A 17847-nucleotide genomic window follows, 5' to 3' on the forward strand; every position below is an offset into this window, starting at 1 on the left:
CCACGGACGGAATTCGATTTCTACCGCACATTTACAAATATACCCCCGCTCTCAGGGCGCTTGCATTTTTCTTTGCTATGTTGGCGGGAACCCATCAAGGGTTCTCAGGACAGACTTGTGGTTCTGTTGGATACATTTTCTATATATACCCAGTCACTGCTTTCGAGCCATACCCCCTGACTGCGAGGCTTCACTTCACTGTTAGTTGCTTATGATATTACCTGCATAGCGGGAAGGTTTGGTTTGGTCGGCGTGGGCGTGGGACCTCGTGGAGGCTCACGGGGATTCTGGGACGGGCGTTGATAGGATACGGGCGACCGTCCCCGAGACGAATGATGGACAACCTTGGGATTTATTGGCGCTGGATAGGCTGTATTTGCTGCTATGTGCAGAATACATAGATATGAGCGCGCGGGCCCTGGCAGCGCGCCCAGCATTGAGGCAGGTTTCTCCATGACGGTGACGGGCCTGGGGATGGAGTGATGGGCGGAGTTGGAGGGGGAGCTGAGTGAGATGGCTCCTTAGACGATGCCCACCTACCGACTACCGACTACCTACTACCTACTACCTACTACCTACTACCTACTTTTGCATCATACCCGGAATCAGAAAGATGTCTGTTTAGTAACAGACAGAAAACAATAACATAATGCGATACCTAAAATAACACCTTCCCGTCTTGATACTACGTAATGTGATGTGTGCAGTAATGGGCAATGCGTGTGGTGAGTGAGCGGACAAATTGGATTGAATCGAGGATGATACCTTGGCTTGTTTCGTGAAACGAAACTTGAAATTTCTCCACCTGCGAGTGGCCTGTGATCTACGGAGTACACGACGTGTGAAAATGCCTGCATACCGACCGGTCGGGCTAGGAAGAAAGAGCTGAGGTGTTTCGCAAATCATTTGTGACTGGTACTATGTCCAGTAGGTTGCACAGTTGTATTATGTTATTTCCCGCCCAAAAGATGATACGAAGTATTGCACCGCGATATGTGACCAGCAACCGTGACGCGGAGGCAAGGCAATGTAGGGAGCTTAGGGAGTTTAGGGGAGGTTAGGAGGTGAGAGATACGAAATTATTCCGGCTTAGTGGGGGGTGTATTAGGGAATAATCAGGGGAACGCGTGTCCTGGCCACACCGGGGTTGAGGGAGGCAACTGGCAACGCTAGCTCCCTCTCCAAAGCCGGACGTTCCAACAGGACGGGGAGGGGAGGATCGCTCATCGATGCTTGAGTGGTATTCCAGTATTCTTCCCTTGGACCGTGGGTGTGTTCTGCTTGGGCGGTGGTCGGATTACTGTACTACTACTTACCGTAACCTACCTACTTGGCTACTACTAAAGAGGTACCCAATAAAATTACGTCAGTCCAGTCTTTTTCCATGTGAGTATTGGTATTTTCATCTTCAGGGGCTTTCTCTTGCTTGGGAAAGGTCAGGTATGTTCAATGTTGTTTGCCCTGCGCGGCGGCGGTAAGCAAGTCAACAATCTCCAATGGCTCGTCGGTCCTGTCCACGGGGGGCGCGCCCCAATCGGCTGTTGCCGATTTCGGGTCTCACGAGATGTTGTTCATTGGCTGCTTTTCTTCTTCTTTTTTCCTTTTTCCATCTCTGCCGCACCCCCCCTAAAGAGGTTTTGGGGCCAGGTAGTTCTAGCTCTGGTGCTCTGGTGCTCTGGTGTTCTACAGGGTGGACTCTCAGGCACAGGCACCAGGCAGATCGGTAGTTCACTGCTGCACAACCCCTCCACTTTACCCCTGGCGTTTCGTTTCTTCTTCTTCTGCCTCCTGCCTCTCAATCAATGTGCCGGAAGCTAGCTAAGCTAAGCAGCTTCTAAGGTTAGTATATAAGTACATCAAGTAGAGAATGAGGCGAAAGGAACTATGTACTCGAACTGGAGATTGGATTTACCGCTCCGGTTGCTGTGCACGCTTGGTCTCGGATGAAGGGGCGGAGGGAGGTGATGAAGGACTGACTATCAATCAACCAAAGCCCATTTTGATTGATTGTACGTCGTAAGTGAGTTGACGTGGCCAAGAGATCAAAAGATGGATCTGGAGCTAGCTCCCTCCACTGGTGCCGTGTCACCACCGCAAGCCCCGACGTCAAACGGTCAAACCATGTCGTACATTGTAGAGCCGCAGCTTGTGATACCGCGCCCGTAGTCACATGACATTGCCTACAATTCTTACCGACAGTAGGTGCATATGTACTGAAGTAGGAGCCATCGAAAGGCTAAAGCTGTTTGTCCACATGTACCTTGCTCAATGTGAATACCTCGATATTCCTTCTGCAGGATTGGAAACCAATCCGGCCTTCCCTTCTTGTCGACATGTCGCTGAAGCGCGCAAGGTGTTGGAACCCCAGCTTCTGGGTCGCCCCTGCTTTTGCTTTGCCCTGCCGCCTGCCCTGCCCTGCCCTGCAACCAACCCCCTCCCCCCCGTCCCCCGTCGCTCGTGGTCCAATTGCCAATGTTGCTGCTGTTGGCGCTGGGCTTATCAATTCATCATTCAATTGCTATGGGCCGATCTGCAACTGCTAAATAAAGGAGAGCACCAGCAAAAAGTCAGGGCCCATTCTGAAACACCCTGCCTGGCCCACGACCCCTGCTCTTGGTCTGATCTTGTTCATCCACTCCCTCGATATTCTCCTCGCTGGTTCTGGTTCTGGCTCGGAGAATCTGGGGTCCTCTTCTTTGTTTCTTTTGCATCTTCTGCTTGGTTTGGTTTCGTCATCACTTTTTATGGTTGCTATTTTCCCTCATCCACCTCATCATCGCTGACCTCTCTCTCCTTCTTCTCCTATGTACCGACAGCAGTCCCTTCACCAAACCTGTCGTCCATCTCTTCCTTGTATCGCTAACCCGCCCTCCCTACTACCGGTTTGGCATATCCTTGCACAGCATACCTAATAATCTGGTGTCTAATCATCCCGACTCTCCTTAACTACACACACACACACACACACACACACACACACCTGCTACCGCGCAGTGACCTCGAAAACTGGGTGATTTGCCTGGAGTTGATCGCCTGGCTTTCCGAATACAACCCGTAGAATGGTACATTTTTACCTAGCATACATCTAAGCTTACACGATAGCTGCTGCAGTCGACGAGCGAGACCTGCATACCCACCACGCGGCGCAATTGTCTCACATCGCTGCACCTGTTTCTTTCTTTGCTTTTTCTTTATTTTTAGACGCCATGCTCGCCATACCGCGTCGTCTACGATCGAGACCGACTCGATTCCTCGTTTTCGCCTTCGTCGCCGTCATCCTCTTCCTGGCCCTGTCGCGGAGCACAGTCCGCGAATACGGCGCGGCGCAATGGCCGGCTAGGCTGGGGAAGCAGGCCCCCGCGACCGGATGGCCGAGCAAAGACAAACAGGGAGGAGAAAAGCCGGCTTGGAAGACGGAGATCGAGTCGACCGCCAAGTTCGAGCCCGGCGAGCCCATACAGCAAGAGCCCCTTCCTCCGCCGGACCAGCCGCCGGAGAAGAGCGCTGAAGACCAGGAGCGAGAAGCGCGTGAGGAGGCCGAGAGGAACAAGCGCGCAGAGTTTGAGGCGGAATACTATTCCTTAGAAACGTAGGTTCTTCACTATTCGCATGGCAATGGCGCATAGTCATTGAAACCTTGCAGCCATTCCTGCTTTTTTCCCCCTCGAGGAGTCATGGGTACAGCATACTGACAGCCGATACAGCCAAGATGGAGCCTTCGCGATATACGGCAACACCATGTCGACATTGGCGAACAGGACAGCCAATAGGAAGCCGGCGCATGAAGCTGCGTTGAGCCCTGCGGGCCCCGTCAAGGGGATTCCTCAGAAACCTTATATCTTCAACCCCTATCCGGAGTACAACGGGAAAGACTGGGTCGAGTCGAAGAAGGCCAAATTCATGCAATGCGACGGTCCTGACGGGTCCCTGCTGGACGACGTCAAAGTCTTCAAGGGTACTCCTCGCTTGTTCCCCAAACCGAGCTTTGGCAGCTACGACGTGCTGGATATTGACGGGGACTTGTGCTTCGAGAGAGACACCCGACTGGGCCCGTACGGCTTTCTGAAGGACGCAGACCACAGGAGGACGCAGGCCCAATGGGATGCGATCAACTGGGGCCAGCTGCAGGAAAAGTGTGTCCACAAGAACAAGGCTCGCTTCCATATGCAAGGTCAGCCCAACTTGTTCATCGACTCGGTGTATGGGCCCCTGGACGCGCCGACTATGAGCGAGCTGCGACGCTCGAGGCGACCGAGTATCCTGGAAGATGCTAAGAAGCATAACCACCGACGAAGACGAAGCGTCACCGAAGACGAACCGGAAGAGTCGGGTAAGCATGACAAACGCAAAGGAAGCACGGCCGACAAGGAGAAGGAAAATGAGAAGGAGAAGGAATCGGAACAGAAGCCCGTCAAGGAGCAGAGAACCGCCCTTCTCATCCGGACGTATACTGGAAAGACGTACAGCGATAACGACAAGCATATCCTCCGCTCCCTGATTTCGGAGCTTTCTCTACGTACTGGCGGCCAGTACCAAGTGTTCTTGTTGGTTCAAGTCAAGGACAACGACCTTCCGATCTGGGAAAAGTACGAGGCGTATCGAACAGTCGTGCTCAACAGCGTGCCCTTGGAGTTTGCCGACATGACGATCCTTTGGGACGATCAGGTTGTGAGGTCCATGTACCCGAAACTGGGTGCTGAGCAGGCCAGCGTCCACATCGCCCAATGGCTGTCGGTCCAGCGATTTGCGCAAGAGTACCCGGAGTTCGACTACGTCTGGAACTGGGAGCTGGATTCCAGATTGACTGGCCATCACTACGATTTCCTCGAGAAGCTGGTCAGCTTCGCCAAGAAGCAACCGCGCCGCGGCTTGTGGGAACGAAATGAGCGGTTCTACATTCCTGCGATGCACGGCGATTACGATACCGACTTCAGGAGAGAAGTCGAGAGCCATGCCGTCAATGGGTCGGTCTGGGGTCCCCCGGCCCTTCCTTTCATCCACCCTATTGGACCCAAGCCTCCGGTGAAGATCCCCGAAGACGATGACTACGAGTGGGGCGTTGGCGAAGATGCGGATGTGATCACTCTGGCTCCCATCTTCGACCCGGTTGGCAGTGGCTGGATCAACTGGGATTTTGTGTGGGGTTTCAACGATGCCACACATGCGACGGTCGACGTGCCGCGGAGGGTAACCATCATCACCCAGTCGCGCGTCTCTAAGCGCCTACTTGACATCATGCACGTGGAGAACCAACGCGGTAACCACGTCTTCTCCGAAATGGGTCCCCAGACTGTCGCATTGCTTCACGGCCTCAAGGCGGTCTATGCGCCCATGCCCGTCTTCTTCGACCGGTCGTGGCCGACGAAATCCTTGGCCAGATGGTTCAACGGCGGCCCGAACGGCGACGCCGGTGGCTTTGCAAGCGCTCAGGCGTGGGGCCACGAGGGTCGTTACAGTGGAAGCACGTGGTACTACCGTGCCAACCCGCCGCAGCGTCTGTACCTCAACTGGATGGGCTGGGAGGATACCGGCATCGGAGGACCCGAATGGGAAGCCAAATGGGGGCGTCCGTGCCTGCCGCCTATGCTTCTGCATCCCATCAAGGATGTCGAAGAGACGGAGCCGGGCTACGAGTCGGAGTCCTGGCTCCCTTACGATTGAGAACCGGGACAGGCATGGATTCAGCTGGAGCCGATGTCCGAATGGGCTCGGGAGCTCTGAGCGATTGATGTCGACGAGACGCTTTAGCGCCTCGCGAGCCGCACTACGCGATGCCCGTCTTGGGGCATTCTGCGCCTATAGCATATCAGATCAGGGAGTTCACTACGGGGTACTATCTCGCGAGAAAACCCGGATTGCTGGACGAAAACCGTGACTCGCGGGTAGCTCTGTGGGAGTTATGGGAGACGGGGAAAGGAGAGGATATCGAAACCTTGGATAATGCTGTTGGATTAGGGAAGAAAAAGTCCACTTGTGAAGATTAGGGGGCGTCGTCTATAAACAACTGTAAGGCGTTATCGGAGTTTATGCCGGGGGCAGCCGCCCGAGAGAGTTCAACAGGCTTCCTGGCTCCGGGGCGGGACATGATCATCAGCAACTCGAGGAAGAGATTGCCAAGAAGGGAAATGTAACTTATGTAGCCAAGGCAACGGAATGGATAAGTAAGCTTCGTATCGTATAGCCAGTTCTTCTGAAGACTGGGAAAGAGAACATTTATATTGTTATATCGCCAGTCCGCTAGATGTGTTGATTTCGTGCTGTCTCTCCCGAGGTTCGTGGGGTTGTGTCTTACATGGAGATTGCTGACATAGCTTCTGGTTTCGTTCCGAGACAGTGGCCAGCGAATGATTCATGCTCAATCGTCCGTAGCCTTATAAATAGGCCCCTTCCGCAATCCCAGGTCCACCTGATTCTCATCCCGCATCAGGCCATGATCATGGTCCTTGCGCGATGGATGCGAGTGGCATGATGGACGTCTCCAAACCTATTACCCAGGAACTGGCTGTTTCTGGATGAAAGTCACGAAAGGCCGAAGCACATGGCTTGTGGATCGAACACTCTTTACACCCCTATCATCGCTGTTGGCGCCTTTCATTCGTCTTCCGCGGATCATCAAAGGATCTGACCGGCTAGCTCGCTGGGGCTAGCTATTCCTCAACCCGTTGGGGGCCATATGCACGATCGTCCAAGTCATTACAGGAATCCTTCGCCCATGTGAGGTACACCCAATAGGAACGAGACTTGGCGCGGCGCAGCCCCCAAACCCCAATGTCGTTTCCCGTTCCTGCGCCCCCATGGCAAAGTAGAATAGAAAAATTTCCGGGGGCTGTTCCCGACAACAGGACCGATCTGACTCAATCAAGTGGACCAGCAAAAGCAACTATCAACAGCGGGCTGAGGCTTATTTGGGAATCCGTCGCGACAGGCTCTTGTCTTGGCGGCTAGGATTTCGTGCTGACGGCTGTGTTTTAGCTGGCCCAGACAAGGGTTCGGCATGGCATAGCATGGGCTACAACGGGAATAAGATGAGCTGGCTTACTTACTTACACACCCCCGGGCCAACCGTCGCGGGAAAGTGTGGTGTGTGTGTGTGTGGACGACGACGGGCTGACATGACTTGGCTCGTCCCTGCCATGCTATTATCGTGCAGGGGTATTGGCTGTCCTAATTACGAAATGGGCTCGACGCTTTTCCCTTTTCCTCGTCTACTCCCACCCGCTAAGAGAAAAGGGAAGGAAAGAGACTTCGTCTCACTCCTCGTTTGGCCAGCTGCCGCCTACACAGGTTGAACTAGTCACGTTAACCCGCTTTCAGAGAGCAAGACTACTATACGAGAAACATGGACGATCTTGGTAAGCGATCGACTAATACGCCGTTCACTGCCGCGTGGGGGTTCAACCCGACTTACTAATGTCGTCCTCGATACTAGACAGCATCATCACCGTCCCGAAGCTATCCGGCAACCGCGGCGGCTTCCTACGGACCCGGACCGGAGGGGCGGGAGGAGCAGAAGAAGAAGCGTCACTACCGCCGCGGGCCGCCTCGTCGTCGTCGTCGCCGCCCTGCCCCGACGCCAACAACACCAAGATCGCCGACTCCCAGGGGATGGAGTACAACCTGCTCTGCGGCACCAGCATCGTCGGCTCCGACCTGGGCGCCCCGGCGCCCGCCGACAGCCTCGCCAGCTGCCTGGACCTGTGCACGAAGACCAGGGGCACGTGTGCCGGCGTCACGTACAACGGCACCCACTGCCACCGCAAGGACTTCGTCGGCCCCTCCGCCCTCAAGAGCAGCGCCTCCCTCTCCTCCGCCGGCGGGGGCCACGAAGACGACCGCAGCGCCGTCGCCGTCGTCCCGGCTCCCTCGACCGCGGACTGCCACAGTCTGAAGTCTTGTTACCAGTCAGGCGGTGACAGCAACAAACAACAGCAGCAGCATGGCTTCCAAATCTACTGCGGCCAAGACTACAAGCGCGACGACCTCTCCAAGGTCTTCGCCGCGTCCATGACCAAGTGCCTCGACGCGTGCGCCGGCGCGTTCGCCTCGCAAGGGTGCGTCGGCGTCGCGTACCAGAGCGGCGGCCGCGGGAACGGAGTGCTGAACTGCTACCTCAAGAACGGGTCGGATACGCAGTACCTCGTCGACGGGCGGGGGTACGACACGAGCGCGGCGTTTATGCTGTCGCAGTCGACGAATGGCGGGGTTTGCCCTTCGTCTTCTTCTTCTTCGACTTCTTCGTCCGGGGGGGAGGCGCGGGAGGGGAGACGGGCAAGGATGGTAGTAGTAGCAGCAGCAGCAGTAGTGGTAGTTCGGCTGCTGCTCAGCCTACAACAACGACGCCTCCGCCCTCGCCATCGGCGTCGCCGTCTACGGGGACGATTGCGGGAGCGGTGGTGGGTGGTGTTGCGGGTGTCGCCGTCCTGTGTTTGCTGGTCTTCGTGTTCATGAGGCGAAGACAAAAGAGGAGGACGGGGGGCGATAACGGCAACACCAACAACTATAACGGAGGTGGCGCTGTGCCGAACCCGAACTATTTCCAAGTGCCTTCCCCTTCCTCTCAGCATGTACCGCCGGCCGCGCCAAGCAGCAGCAACTTCTCCAACTACCCCGAGGGCTATATCGTCACGGCTCCTTCAAACGCCACGACACAACAACAACAACAGCAGCAGTACTTCCCGCAACCGCCGCATCATCAGCAACAATACCCCTACCAGCAACAACAGCAGCCGCCACAGAAACCCCCAGAGACGTTCGTCCGGTCGCATTACGAGGTAGACGCCTCGCCGCGCGCCGTCGAGGTCGAGGCGCCGATGGACCGGCCGACCGAGATGGCGGACCAGAGCGTCTGGTCGAGCCACGAGCCGAAGACGTTGAAGGTGAGGATGCGATAGGAAGAGGAGGGTGGAGCCGGCAACGGCTAGAGTAATACGGGATGGAGGTGCTTAGAGAAAAGGGGGGTCGGTCCCCGGATCAAGGGACGATAACGACAGTGTAAATATTACTTGTGCTACCTAGCTGGACGACAGGACAGTGGATAGTCAAGGCACTAAATTGTATATGATTACGACAAGCCGTTCTGACGCTGTTCGTTTGCAGGAGTGAGTCCTGATGCCTAACCAACCTGCAACATCTCATTGATAGGTATACATAATTCCATTCTCTTTCACCACGCGCAGAACCCTTCTGCCGATAGATTTTCGTACCTGGTAAGGAGAGTTGAACATTAACCAGCACGTCAGTAGAGGAGCGTACGAGTGCTGAGGAGCACCTCGGCCAAGACAACTCCCACCAACCAGTATTGAGCCGTTATATTGTATGAAAGTCTTCCGGCGCGTCCTGTCCGTGATTGGCGGCGGCTCAGGCTAACGGCGCAAGATGGTATTCACACATTGCATATATGGAACCATTATCATGGGAGAGAGCGGTATTCCCAGGCGAGATGAGCATCAAAGTCTTGTATTCACACAGCCCCTCAAACGAGGACAACGTCTGCTAGCGCGAACTATATACAACCGCGTACCTCGTCAGATCAACCTAGAAGACAACCTCACCCCCATCCCGACCAACCCACCACACCTCCTACCCTAAGCCCCAAACCTTTTCATCTGCCGATGCAGAGGTACCAGCCGGGCAAACCCAGCGAGCATGGACCCTTTCCTGGGATGTTTGTCTGCGCCCACAAGCTTATGCCTGGAAAGACCGGGCGGCCTTGGCAGCACTCTTGCCGGCCCCCTTGGTGCCAGCGGTGCCCTCGGTGGCGCCGGCGCCGGCATTGGTAGCGGGGACGGGCGTGGCCGTGTCGGAGCCGTTGGCGATCTGCATGGGGACGACGCCGCCGAAGGGGCCGGCGCGGTTCGCGTTGGCAATCTTGACCAGGCAGACGTTCTGCAGGTCGCCCATGGTGCCCTGGCAGGTGGTGCCGGCGGGGATGTCGAAGGCCATGGGGTAGTCCTGGTTCACGTTGGACGCGCGGCGCATGATGACGTCCATGGAGCGGGTAAAGAGCTGGCCGACGCTGCGGACGCGCGGGGGCCGGATGTTGCCGCCGCGGCCGGGCACCTGGGTCGAGGCCTGGAGCACCTGGCCCTGGCTGAAGGCGCCGGTGCCCGTGGGGTCGATGACGGCCTGCAGCGGGCCGGCGCCGTCGGTGGTGACGATGTGGAAGGTGCCCGTGAGCTTGCCGCCGTTGGCCGAGACCTGGGGCAGCGTGTCGCCCGACTGGGCCATGACCTGCTTCATGCCGGCGACCGTGTTCTTGCCGCCGTTGGTGGTCTTGCCGAGGCCGTCGGTCTGGATGTTGGTCCGGCCAAAGACGGTGGTGTCGACCTCGGTCACGGCGTTGCGGCCGGGGCCGGGGACGACGCCGCCCATGATGCCGAGGCCGGTGCCGTTGCCACCAGCATCGCCCTGGACGACAGCGACCTTGCCGTGAGCGGCGACGAGAGGCGTAGCAGCCAGGGCGAAGATGAAAGCCTTGCAGTACATTTTGGCGGTGGTAGAGACAAAAGGTAATCAATAAAAGCTGATTAGAATTAATACGAATCTATCGTATAGAAGTAAAGAAAGAATGGATAAGACCAAAGTGAGCACGAATCAATCGTGGTCCAAGGATGCAAAGAAGAAAGTGAAGAGAAGAGAAGCTGGTAAGACTACTTGAATGGATGCTGATGCTGACCAAAGAAAGAACGAGGGATCACTCGGGATCTCTGCCGACTTATATGCATTTGCAGGCCGCCGCATCGGGCGATATCTTGTCTGCGAAGCGTAGGCACGCCCCCATAGCACACCAGAGACAACGACGCCACTCAAAGACCGACAGGGATGACGCCGCCCGTGGATGAGATGGAATTGTTCCATGCGATTCAAGTGCAAATGTACATTGGCTCTGGCTGTGAAGGTATCACCAGGCGTTCAGCAAGGTAAATTCTTCCCGAACCCACTGGAACCGGAGACTTGGCAGAGTACCTTGGAAGAGTACCTTGGATGCGCTCGGTGATAGTGACAGGGCCAATCAAACGGTGAAGACTCAAACATGCTTGTTTCGTGCCTTCAGTCTTGAAGGCCCAACAATAGACCAACAGGCCAACGAGATGGTCCTCCGTGAATGCGATGTTTTCAGACTCACGAATAGCCCACCCTATATCGTGATAATATTGAACCTTCTCTGCACAGATCTTGAAGACCTTACATCAGACTAGTGCAAGTGTAGTCGCGGATTGGGCCGCGCCTAGGGTCAGAGAAGGGTCAGAAACGTAGCTTAGCAAATCTTGTCCATCCCAAGTGTGGGATTCGTTTCTTGAGTACACGAACCAACCAGGGGACATCCCGCTCTGGACCGTATCTACGACCCGACGACATGGGCCTGTGGCGCCTGGAAGATGGCCACCAGCCAGCTGACTATCCTACCCGGCGATGCTACATGCTACCGTCCAGTTGGACTCCTGGCAGGCTTGTCAGCACCCAGCTTGCCACATGCCAACCAGCGGCTAACATGGCTCATTGAAATAAGGAAGCATCAAGTCAACATGTCAGGCTGGCGAGTGCGGAAAAGCCATGAGACGAATGTGCGTACACACCAGACAGACAACCGGCAGAGCAACTTTCGCCACGGCACGAAGTGCATATAAAGGGGCTGCACGATGCCTGTCTCTTCTCTAGTAAGCCTAGATGGGAGGAAAAGAAACGACAAGGAGCTTCCCAGGATGTTGGCTTCCTCAACAGCCGATGATGGTGGCAGGTCAGCAGGTTGAGGCAACGATGCAGCAAATTGAGAAAGACCCAATGGCATCGAAGCAATCGCCGGAAGAGACAGCGTTCGTGCACCTCGCATGTGTTTCAAGCTGGACTGCCAGAATGTATATTCGACAGGCGTGGCATGCTCATCCGGTCCCTCTCGCGTTGTGGTCTCGTTGTAGATGTGGTAGTTCTAGCGAAAACGAAGGCGTCACGGGCCTCTTGAAGCACAGGAAAGTCGAGACGACGCGAAACTTGTTCTGATCAACACACGATCAATCATGGCAAGTTCATGGGAGGTTTCAAGAGCAAGCCAAAGGATGAGGAGGATGAGGAGCTCGCCATGTTAGCCATGTAGGGCGACGTGTTTCCGTCTCAGCATCGTTGATCGCTAGGTTGCCCAGCTTGGGGAGTGATGGCCTTGGTGTCCTGTGCGCAAGATTGAGTTGCGATCCAAACAAGTTGGAAGATAGAGTCTGTGAAGTAGCCTGACAAGCTGCGAGTAGATGAAAAAGTTGGTGTGGAAGTAGTTTGATAGGCGCGGAAGGAAGACTGGAGAGTAGGAGCTGTTGCCGATCGTTTACCAAGCTTCAGGAATAGTCAACCGGAAGCGACTGCCCCCACTACCAGTCTGGAGGCTGAAGCGACCCAAAGTCCCTACCTACCAAGTAAGGTCAGGGTCGTCGGTGGGACCTACCCCGCCAAACAACCGCAGCCACAGAAGCTGCAACTCCAGGCTACAGGCTATCGATAATCCCGTAAGGCAGAAGCTCTCTGGAACGGTTGCCTTTGGAAGACAACAAGGCTGGAATCATTGCGTCAGGCACAACGTCTTTCGTATCGTCACAGCAGCTTTTCCGACATCCGAATTACGAAACAGCATCTCTACCGTCGACATGGCTTGTGCCCAGGTCTCCGAGGCCATTGCCCAGGCCGGCACCCTGCCCGACAACCAACAGCCCGCCGCCTTCGAGCAGCTCCTCAGCAACCTCAAAACCATCTCGTCGCCCCAGACCATCTCCGACGACTTCCGCGCCATCCTTCAAGCCGTCTTCAGCGGCTCCATCGGCATCGTGCTCGTGCGCGCCATCCTCTCCCAGTTCGTCGCCACCCTCAAGAGCTTCGACAACGCGGACCTCTGGATCGAGGTCGGCCAGTACACGCTCGTCCAGCTCTCGGCCCAGCAGTCGACCTACCTCGACCAGGCGTCCGAGATCTGCGAGCTCATCGCCGACGGCCACGAGCAGAACGAGGACAACCTCGAGGCCGCCAAGGTCCTCGCCGAGATCCCCCTCGACAGCTCCCAGCGCAAGGTGACCAACGAGGAGCGCGTCAAGATCTGGGTCCGCATCGTCCGCAACTACCTCGAGATCGACGACACCACCACCGCCGAGACCTACCTCAACAAGCTCAAGAACGTCATCTACACCGTCAGCGACCCCGCCCTGAACCTGCACTTCAAGCTCTCCCAGGCGCGCATCCAAGACGCCAAGCGCGCCTTCCTCTCCGCCAGCCAGGCCTACCACGAGATCAGCTTCTCTCCCGCCATCTCGGAGGACGAGCGGACGCATACGCTCGGTATGGCGGTCAAGTGTGCCATCCTGGCACCGGCCGGCCCTCTCCGAAGCAGAGCTCTGGGAAGACTGATCAAGGACGAGCGATCTGTCAACCTCGAGGAGTTTGGCATCCTGGAGAAGATCTTCTTCGATCGCTTGCTGGTCCCAGCCGAAGTCGACAAGTTTGCTAAGGAGCTCGCGCCTCACCAGCTTGCCACCACCTCGGATGGGTCCACAGTCCTGGCCAAAGCCGTCGTGGAGCACAATCTGCTGGGCGCCTCCCGCTTATACAGCAATATCGGCTTCGAAGCCTTGGGCGTGCTACTGAGCCTTGATGCCGAAAAGGCCGAAGACACCACGGCTAGAATGATTGAGCAGGGACGACTCGTGGGCAGAATTGACCAGATCGACCAAATCATCTGGTTCGAAGGTGGTGAGGCCTCTGGAGAGAAGGGCAGTGGCAGAGCCGAGGTGACCGTGGGCAAAGAGATGCGCAGATGGGACACCAATGTCCAAGCAGTGGCAGAGGAGGTTGAAAACATCACTAACGCTTTGCAACGGGAATTCCCAGTAAGTCTGCTAAATGCATCCATCCATTTCTCTCAACCCAACTGACTCGTTCCGTGTAGGATTTCGTTGCTGCAAACCTTGTGGTATAATACTAGCTAGGCGATGAGATAATGATCATGAGAACTGGATACAAGGCGTTACAGGCGTATGAATAGGCGGCTCAAAAGAGAGATACTCTCCCCCAAGAAGAAGAGCCAAAGATAAACTCCATTACTCCGCGCGGATTTCAGCGATCCGCCCAAGACACAAATAGACTCTTGTCTGCCTCTAGCTATACCAATAGAAATGAGAGAAAATTGGGATTAATCTAAATCGGCCTTCCGCACCACAATGTAACCTTGACTGAGCAGTTTGGGGTCGCCCCGTTCCTCCTCGAAGATCATATCCTCGATCATCCGTCGTTGGCGCGCGTCTGAGACGATGCTGCTGATCTCGGTGTTCTGCGCCTCCTCGAGCTGGATGATCTTGAGAAGGGCCTCGGCGACCTTCTCGCCCATGCGATCGTAGCCCGACGCCCGCAGGTGGAGGCCGTCGTATTCCCATATGCTGCCTCTATCCTTCGGGTCCATGGTGTGAAAGGGTAGAGCCTCGAAGAGGTCAAATGTGTAGCTTGTCCTTGGTGTTAGACGAAGAAGAAGAAGAAGAAGAAGAAAAGGGGCCATATACTTGGTTGGCTATGAGATGAGACTTACAAGTTTCGTTGCTTATGTGCCTTGATGGCCGTGTTGACCAGGGTCCTTTTGTCGTCGATCTTGGAGTTCTGGTACTCACACTCGGGGATCGTCAGGGCTAGAACCTTGCCTCCTTTCGAGAGCGGTATGTTCCAGCACGCCTGCAGGGCCTCGAAGATGTCCTTTTCCGGCAAGCCCCAGCCCAAATCACTGTTTTAGTCCATCAGGTCAGTATCTTGCCTTTTGCATCGGTTTCATCTCCCATCAGGGGGAAAAGAAAAGTTAGTAGTAGGTGGCCGGACTTACTTGGTCCCGCCCAGCACAATGGTCCAGTCGTACTCGTCTTCGGTCCACCGGCTCTGCATGCGGCGCCGGAAAGTGCCGTGGGCCACCTGGTCGCCGGGCACGCCGTCCACGTCGACCGAGACGGACAGGCGCGGGTCGGCGGCCTCGAGCACCTCCTCGAGCCGGCCCGCGTACGGGTGCATCTCCGGGTACCCGGCCGTCAGCGAGTCGCCCAGGCACAGGATCCGCAGCGGCGTTTTCTTGGTGGCGGGCGGCTTCTTCTGGGGCGTGGTGGGGGCCATCATTGTCTCGTTTTTCTATCGCTGGTTGGCTTGGTTCTGTTTCGGTATCTGGTTGCTTGATGATGTTGCTTGGGTATGATGGTTGTTGCCGTGGGTACGTACTCAAGCAGCAATAAACAGCCCGGTCGCGTGTGTGAGTTCAGGAGGGCGGCCGGTGGATCATTAGGTACAGGATAGGTGGCAGGACAGCACGCTGCACAACTGATGAGAACGAGTGCTTGCTCCAGAGATGTGATGTAATAAACTGCTCGTTATTCACGGTCGAAATGAGTGCTTTTTCACTTAGGCTGTATGTACGTTATGAGCTGCCTGCTGCCACGGTGAGTAAGGCTGGTGAAGGTGTACCGCGTGCGTGGGTTGCGTCAGTTGAGTCAGCCCCACCAGACGATCCATGATAAGTGGAGGGGGACGGCAGGCAGCAGGCCCGCGATAAGCGGATGGATGGCGGGGAACGAACGCCCATTCCTGGGCAGGCTTGCAGGCTTGTAGGGGCTGGGGAGCACTGGAACAACAACATGCAGGCAAGCTTTCCTCTCGGTACTACTCTCGCTGTCTTTCCCCTGAGGATCTCGTAGGGTCCAGTAATTAGCCATACCTGTCATGAAGATTTAAACGTAAGGCTTCATCAATTGGCATGGGTCGGCTGCATCCACTGCAGTACCTGGTTCCCCATCGACTCCTGCATAGACAACCTGATCCCTTATGGCAGGTAGCAACAGGTGAGTGATCGTGCTCGAGTCCCCGAGGCCCGAGCTGTGCGGCTCGTCCGAACAGGCCGCCCTTCCAATGCCACGATGAAACAATGGCCAGAACAACGTGCAGACGTGCAGGCGTGCGCGTCTACGTACCGAGCCCATCCCGTCACGGCGCTTACCCGCGAGGGGTCCCACCGTCAACCATTGCCGAACTTGGGTTCTTGGCAGCGAGTGTAGCTGGACCTGTTTCAACTCGGTTCGACATGCTCAACCTCAGATCCCTATCAAACACCATCCTCGAGCTTACCCAGCTGCATCTTGGCCCATCGCAAAGTCTAAACTTCCATTCAGCCATGTTGGCCTGCCCGATCGGACGGGCTCGCCCAGACCTTGCCCACGATTGAACTTCCCGCCTCGAGTTTCTCCTTTGTATCAAGCGCAACGCCGCTTGAGCTTTACCTTCGACGGCATTCGATGCGAACACCGCCAGCTAACCGAGAACATCGGCGACATCTGGAACGCCTCCGTAGATGAGGCATCGATCCTTGCCATTACGTCGTCCCCGCGACTCAGCCAGATGGTGTCGTCGCTGAGCCTCGCTCTGATGTGTTATGCTTAAAAACGGAGGCGTCCCTTCGTGTTCGACTGAGTCTTTCCTGCTCGTATTCCTTCATTCGAACCCATCACTCATACTTTCCATTTTGTGCCAGTCACATCGCGCTTCCCAAGTCTTTTACAAGCTGTGCTTGTCTTTGCTTTCATATACTTACTCTCCTTACTAACACTTGATCTGTCGCTCCGTGCCGCCAACATGCGTGTCACCCTCTTCGTCACTTCGCTCATTGCCGCCGTGGCGGCCCTTCCCGCCGCGCCCGCCCCGGCTGGCGACAAGGCCCTGGCCTCTCGTGCCGAGTTTGCCAATGATGATTTTGAGATCAAGGAGGAGCCTGACTTCGTGTATGTCTCAAACCCTCATTATCACCCCCTATCAGTTGAATCTACATGATATGATGCTAACGGATGGGGGCCATATAGCAAGCGTGACTTTGCCGAGGATGACTTCGATATTTCCCCTGAGCCGGACACAAAGTACGTTCCTGCACTTTCCCTGCCCCCCTACGGCTAGTTAAGGCAATCATAGATTGACGTCGAGATAGGAAGCGTGACTTCGCCGAGGACGACTTCAAGATCGCTGAGGAGCCAGACAAGAAGTCAGTGGCTCTCGCTGGGCATAGCCCAAACAAGAAGCGTCCAGTGTAACTGACACCCATGACAGGAAGCGCGAGTTCGCCGAGGACGACTTCGACATCAAGACCGAGCCTGATGAGTAGAAACCGCACGTGAAGCAGCACGTGCGCCAATGGCTCGGCCGTCGGGGATTTGCTAGTACTCACAGATGAAGTTATACCAAGCTCCCGTACATCAATAGATAGCTTTCATATGAATGAGTACATCAATTTCGCGGAATGATCGAGTCTTTTGCTGTCGACATGCAGGATGCGAATCGAATGCAATCTTCTTCCGTGGGACGTGAACGACCCCCTTAACCCAGTGCCGAGACCGATTCAACGTGTTTGGTGTACAAGTACTCCCGGTGTGGGACTTGGGCTCGTTTGCCCCCTTTGAATTGCACCATTCATTCAATCTGTCTTGGTTGTGTGATGTAGAAACGACAACGAGGAGTTGCGTGACACGTAGTGAGTGGTACTACTCGTGCCATGACAAACGAGATTCATGTCACCCCCAGCCACCCATCGTGCAAATTGCACCGTTTTCAATCATACGTAGGACGCGCACATGCGAAGTGCACAAATGCAACAACAACCTCGGTGGCCAAACGCTTTAAAACCCAGCTTCCAGAACGTCCTTTTGCTCGAGAATTTTCTGTCTTGCAATCTTCAACTCTACCAACCAGAACAACTCTCAAAGACAGGACTCCATAACCACCACCAACCAACAACACCCAGACTTCCAACCACACAACCCGAATATTCCTCGCTCCTTTCTCAGTAACGAGAACTTCTCATTTTCGCAA

The 17847-nt window shown here is 55.6% G+C and overlaps 7 protein-coding genes across 7 annotated transcripts; 5 read left to right on the forward strand and 2 right to left on the reverse strand.

Moving 5' to 3' along the window:
* Positions 1 to 3206: 3206 nt before the first annotated feature.
* PG986_012881 (uncharacterized protein) lies at positions 3207 to 3593 on the forward strand (the record flags this gene model as incomplete). The annotated part of the gene is made up of 1 exon (XM_066849103.1): positions 3207 to 3593. The coding sequence occupies one exon, from the start codon at positions 3207 to 3209 to the stop codon at positions 3591 to 3593; it is 387 nt and encodes a 128-aa protein (XP_066695799.1).
* Positions 3594 to 3738: 145 nt separating this feature from the next.
* Positions 3739 to 5661, forward strand: PG986_012882 (uncharacterized protein; the record flags this gene model as incomplete). The annotated part of the gene is made up of 1 exon (XM_066849104.1): positions 3739 to 5661. The coding sequence occupies one exon, from the start codon at positions 3739 to 3741 to the stop codon at positions 5659 to 5661; it is 1923 nt and encodes a 640-aa protein (XP_066695800.1).
* Positions 5662 to 7410: 1749 nt separating this feature from the next.
* On the forward strand, positions 7411 to 8891 carry PG986_012883 (uncharacterized protein; the record flags this gene model as incomplete). Its single annotated transcript, XM_066849105.1, has 2 exons — positions 7411 to 8202; positions 8265 to 8891. The coding sequence occupies 2 exons, from the start codon at positions 7411 to 7413 to the stop codon at positions 8889 to 8891; spliced, it is 1419 nt and encodes a 472-aa protein (XP_066695801.1).
* A 793-nt stretch (positions 8892 to 9684) lies between these two features.
* On the reverse strand, positions 9685 to 10485 carry PG986_012884 (uncharacterized protein; the record flags this gene model as incomplete). The annotated part of the gene is made up of 1 exon (XM_066849106.1): positions 9685 to 10485. One exon carries the CDS (start codon positions 10483 to 10485, stop codon positions 9685 to 9687), a length of 801 nt encoding a protein of 266 aa, XP_066695802.1.
* Positions 10486 to 12629: 2144 nt separating this feature from the next.
* PG986_012885 (PCI domain-containing protein) lies at positions 12630 to 13948 on the forward strand (the record flags this gene model as incomplete). The annotated part of the gene is made up of 2 exons (XM_066849107.1): positions 12630 to 13859; positions 13919 to 13948. 2 exons carry the CDS (start codon positions 12630 to 12632, stop codon positions 13946 to 13948), a joined length of 1260 nt encoding a protein of 419 aa, XP_066695803.1.
* A 213-nt stretch (positions 13949 to 14161) lies between these two features.
* On the reverse strand, positions 14162 to 15117 carry PG986_012886 (uncharacterized protein; the record flags this gene model as incomplete). The annotated part of the gene is made up of 3 exons (XM_066849108.1): positions 14162 to 14474; positions 14552 to 14740; positions 14837 to 15117. 3 exons carry the CDS (start codon positions 15115 to 15117, stop codon positions 14162 to 14164), a joined length of 783 nt encoding a protein of 260 aa, XP_066695804.1.
* Positions 15118 to 16623: 1506 nt separating this feature from the next.
* On the forward strand, positions 16624 to 17143 carry PG986_012887 (uncharacterized protein; the record flags this gene model as incomplete). The annotated part of the gene is made up of 3 exons (XM_066849109.1): positions 16624 to 16769; positions 16848 to 16901; positions 17089 to 17143. The coding sequence occupies 3 exons, from the start codon at positions 16624 to 16626 to the stop codon at positions 17141 to 17143; spliced, it is 255 nt and encodes an 84-aa protein (XP_066695805.1).
* Between the last annotated feature and the right edge of the window lie 704 nt (positions 17144 to 17847).

Source organism: Apiospora aurea (assembly GCF_038362705.1).
Source record: "Apiospora aurea strain CBS 24483 chromosome Unknown utg000008l_segment0_segment0, whole genome shotgun sequence".
NCBI lineage: Eukaryota > Fungi > Ascomycota > Sordariomycetes > Amphisphaeriales > Apiosporaceae > Apiospora > Apiospora aurea.